Source organism: Brassica napus, unplaced genomic scaffold, assembly GCF_020379485.1.
Source record: "Brassica napus cultivar Da-Ae unplaced genomic scaffold, Da-Ae ScsIHWf_269;HRSCAF=445, whole genome shotgun sequence".
NCBI lineage: Eukaryota > Viridiplantae > Streptophyta > Magnoliopsida > Brassicales > Brassicaceae > Brassica > Brassica napus.
This window is the reverse complement of record NW_026015983.1, coordinates 27501-30000: the sequence shown is the minus strand read 5'-3', so window position 1 is coordinate 30000 and position 2500 is coordinate 27501. Positions and strand designations below refer to the sequence as shown.

Here is a 2500-nt window from a genome sequence, read left to right as displayed (position 1 = left end):
CTCTGTAGCCACTTGACATTGTCCATCTTGGACGTCTAATCTTACAGGTGCATTACAAGCCGGGATGTGTGATATTGTCACTCTATTTGGGTCAGCAAATGTATCTGGCAGTTTATTAGCTAGCTCTTGAAGATGTATTATCTTCTGGACTTCTAAATCACAATCTTTAGTCCGAGGATCTTGCCAAGATGTCGATGGTCTAAACCATTCTATTTCTTTTGTTATCAACCGGCTGTTATCTCCCCCTAAGGACGGATATGTGGACTCATCAAACTGTGAGTCTTCGTATCTGGCCTTAAACAAATCACCGGTTGTTGGCTCAAGATACTTTATAATACTTGGGGATTCATATCCTACGTATATTCCCATCCTCCTCTGCGGTCCCATCTTAGTTCTCTGTGGTGGAGCAATTGGAACGTAGACGGCACATCCAAATGTTTTGATGTGGGACACGTCTGGCTCATGACCCGTAAGTAATTGGGATGGTGAATATCTATGCTCACTAGATGGCCTGATGCGAATCAGTTCCGTAGCATGTAAAACCGCATGTCCCCATGCTGATACCGGAAGTTTAGACTTCATAAGTAATGGACGGGCTATCAGCTGGATACGTTTAATGAAAGATTCGGCCAAGCCGTTCTGTGTATGGACATGTGCCACGGAGTGTTCTACTTTTACCCCCATGGACATACAGTATTCATTAAACGCCTGGGACGTGAACTCACCAGCATTGTCTAGACGTATAGTCTTGAGTGGAAAGTCTGGAAAATGTGCTCTCAGCCTTATCATCTGAGCAAGCAGCCGTGCAAAGGCTAGGTTCCGAGTGGACAACAGACATACATGCGACCATCTGGTCGATGCATCAATGAGGACCATGAAATATCTAAACGTCCCACACGGTGGGTGTATTGGTCCGCATATGTCCCCTTGGATCCTTTCCAGAAAGTTCAAGGTTTCTTTATTAACCTTGGCTGGTGATGGCCTAGTTATGAGTTTCCCTTGTGCACATGCAGCACATGTGAGATTTCGTGGGATCACTCCTTTAAACGTGTGCCCTAATGAATTCATCATTAGTTTTCGCATCATTCCTGTTCCGGGATGGCCAAGCCGGTTATGCCATAAAGTGAATAGCTCTGAGGTATTTGCCTCGACCATACTGATCCTTGCATAGTAAAGACCAGTGGACATTGCGGGCATGGTCTCTAGGATCTTTTTATTGCCTTTGGTGATCAAAGTTATGTTAAGGAATTCTTTGTTTCCTTCTTCCCATGTTTCAAGGTGAAAACCGTTCAACCTTATGTCCTTGAAACTCAATAAGCTTCTTCTAGAGCTTGGGGAATACAAGGCGGTTTTGATCTCTAGGTGAGTGCCTTTGGGCATCATCACATAGGCCTGGCCGTGACCTTCAATCAGGCTGGCCTCACCCGCAATGGTTTGTACCTTTGCACTTTGCATTGTGAGATTCATGAAATACCTTTTGTCTCTAAGGATCGTATGACTTGTGCCACTATCCACCACAAGTATACTCATCTCATCACTCATTTCTATAAGTAAAATTTACTAGACTTTAGAGACTTTGTAAAACTTTTATTATAAATGTCATTTCATAAAATAAAAACACCAAATCAAAGACATAAAGCAATAAGACAATGTGATTCGAAAAACTAGTCCTTTAGACAATCAGAAGTTTCAAAATCCATTTGATCATCCTTGTTGTCTCTGTCGGATTCATCATCAGCATCATACCCATATCCTTTGTCATCATGACCGTTTTCTTGGATCATGTTTGCCTCCGGGTTCTTGTTCTTGATACTCTCTTGATAGAGTTCGCACAAGTGCTTTGGAGTTCTGCAGTTCTTGGCCCAATGATTGTCCATCCCGCATCTGTGACATAAGGACTTGGACGTGTAAGATGGTTTGGATATACCACCTCGTCCACGGCCATAACTCCCTCGGCCCCGACCGTAATTGGAACCACGACCACGGTTATTGTGGTTTCCCCTACGGCCGGTTGAGTAGCTATCTCGACCATTATGGTTGTCACGTCTACGCCCCCTGTACCCACCACGGCTATGACCGTATGGTTTCCTGTTGTCTTGGGCATAGTAGATTTCCTTGGGATCTTTCTTTTCAATGTCATGGGCTTCGGGTAATGGTGCTGTCCCGGCCGGTCTAGCTCCACTGTTCTTCATGAGAAGCTCATTATTTGCCTCGGCCAAGAGTAGACAGGAGATCAGATCAGTGTATGTGGCAAAACCTTTTGTTCTATACTGCTGCTGCAGTACAGAATTCGACTGATTGAAAGTCGTATAGGTCTTTTCAAGCATCATAACATCAGATACTTCTTCACCACACAGTCTTAGTATTGAGACGATTTTGAACAAGGCCGAGTTGTACTCATCCACGGACTTGAAGTCCATGAATCTGAGATGCATCCAATCGTGCCTTGCCTTTGGAAGCAACACCATCTTTTGGTGATCATATCTGTGCCTTAAAGCAT

At 44.1% G+C, this 2500-nt stretch overlaps 1 protein-coding gene across 1 annotated transcript in view; it reads right to left on the bottom strand.

The window, feature by feature from the left end:
* Positions 1-1833: 1833 nt before the first annotated feature.
* LOC125601930 overlaps positions 1834-2500 on the bottom strand; it is a gene marked incomplete at its 3' end in the record, with an annotated part of 737 nt that continues 70 nt past the window's right edge. The window contains exon 1 of the mRNA XM_048773869.1: positions 1834-2500. This exon is cut by the window's right edge and continues 70 nt beyond it. Within this exon, the coding sequence (XP_048629826.1) occupies positions 1834-2500 (667 nt within the window).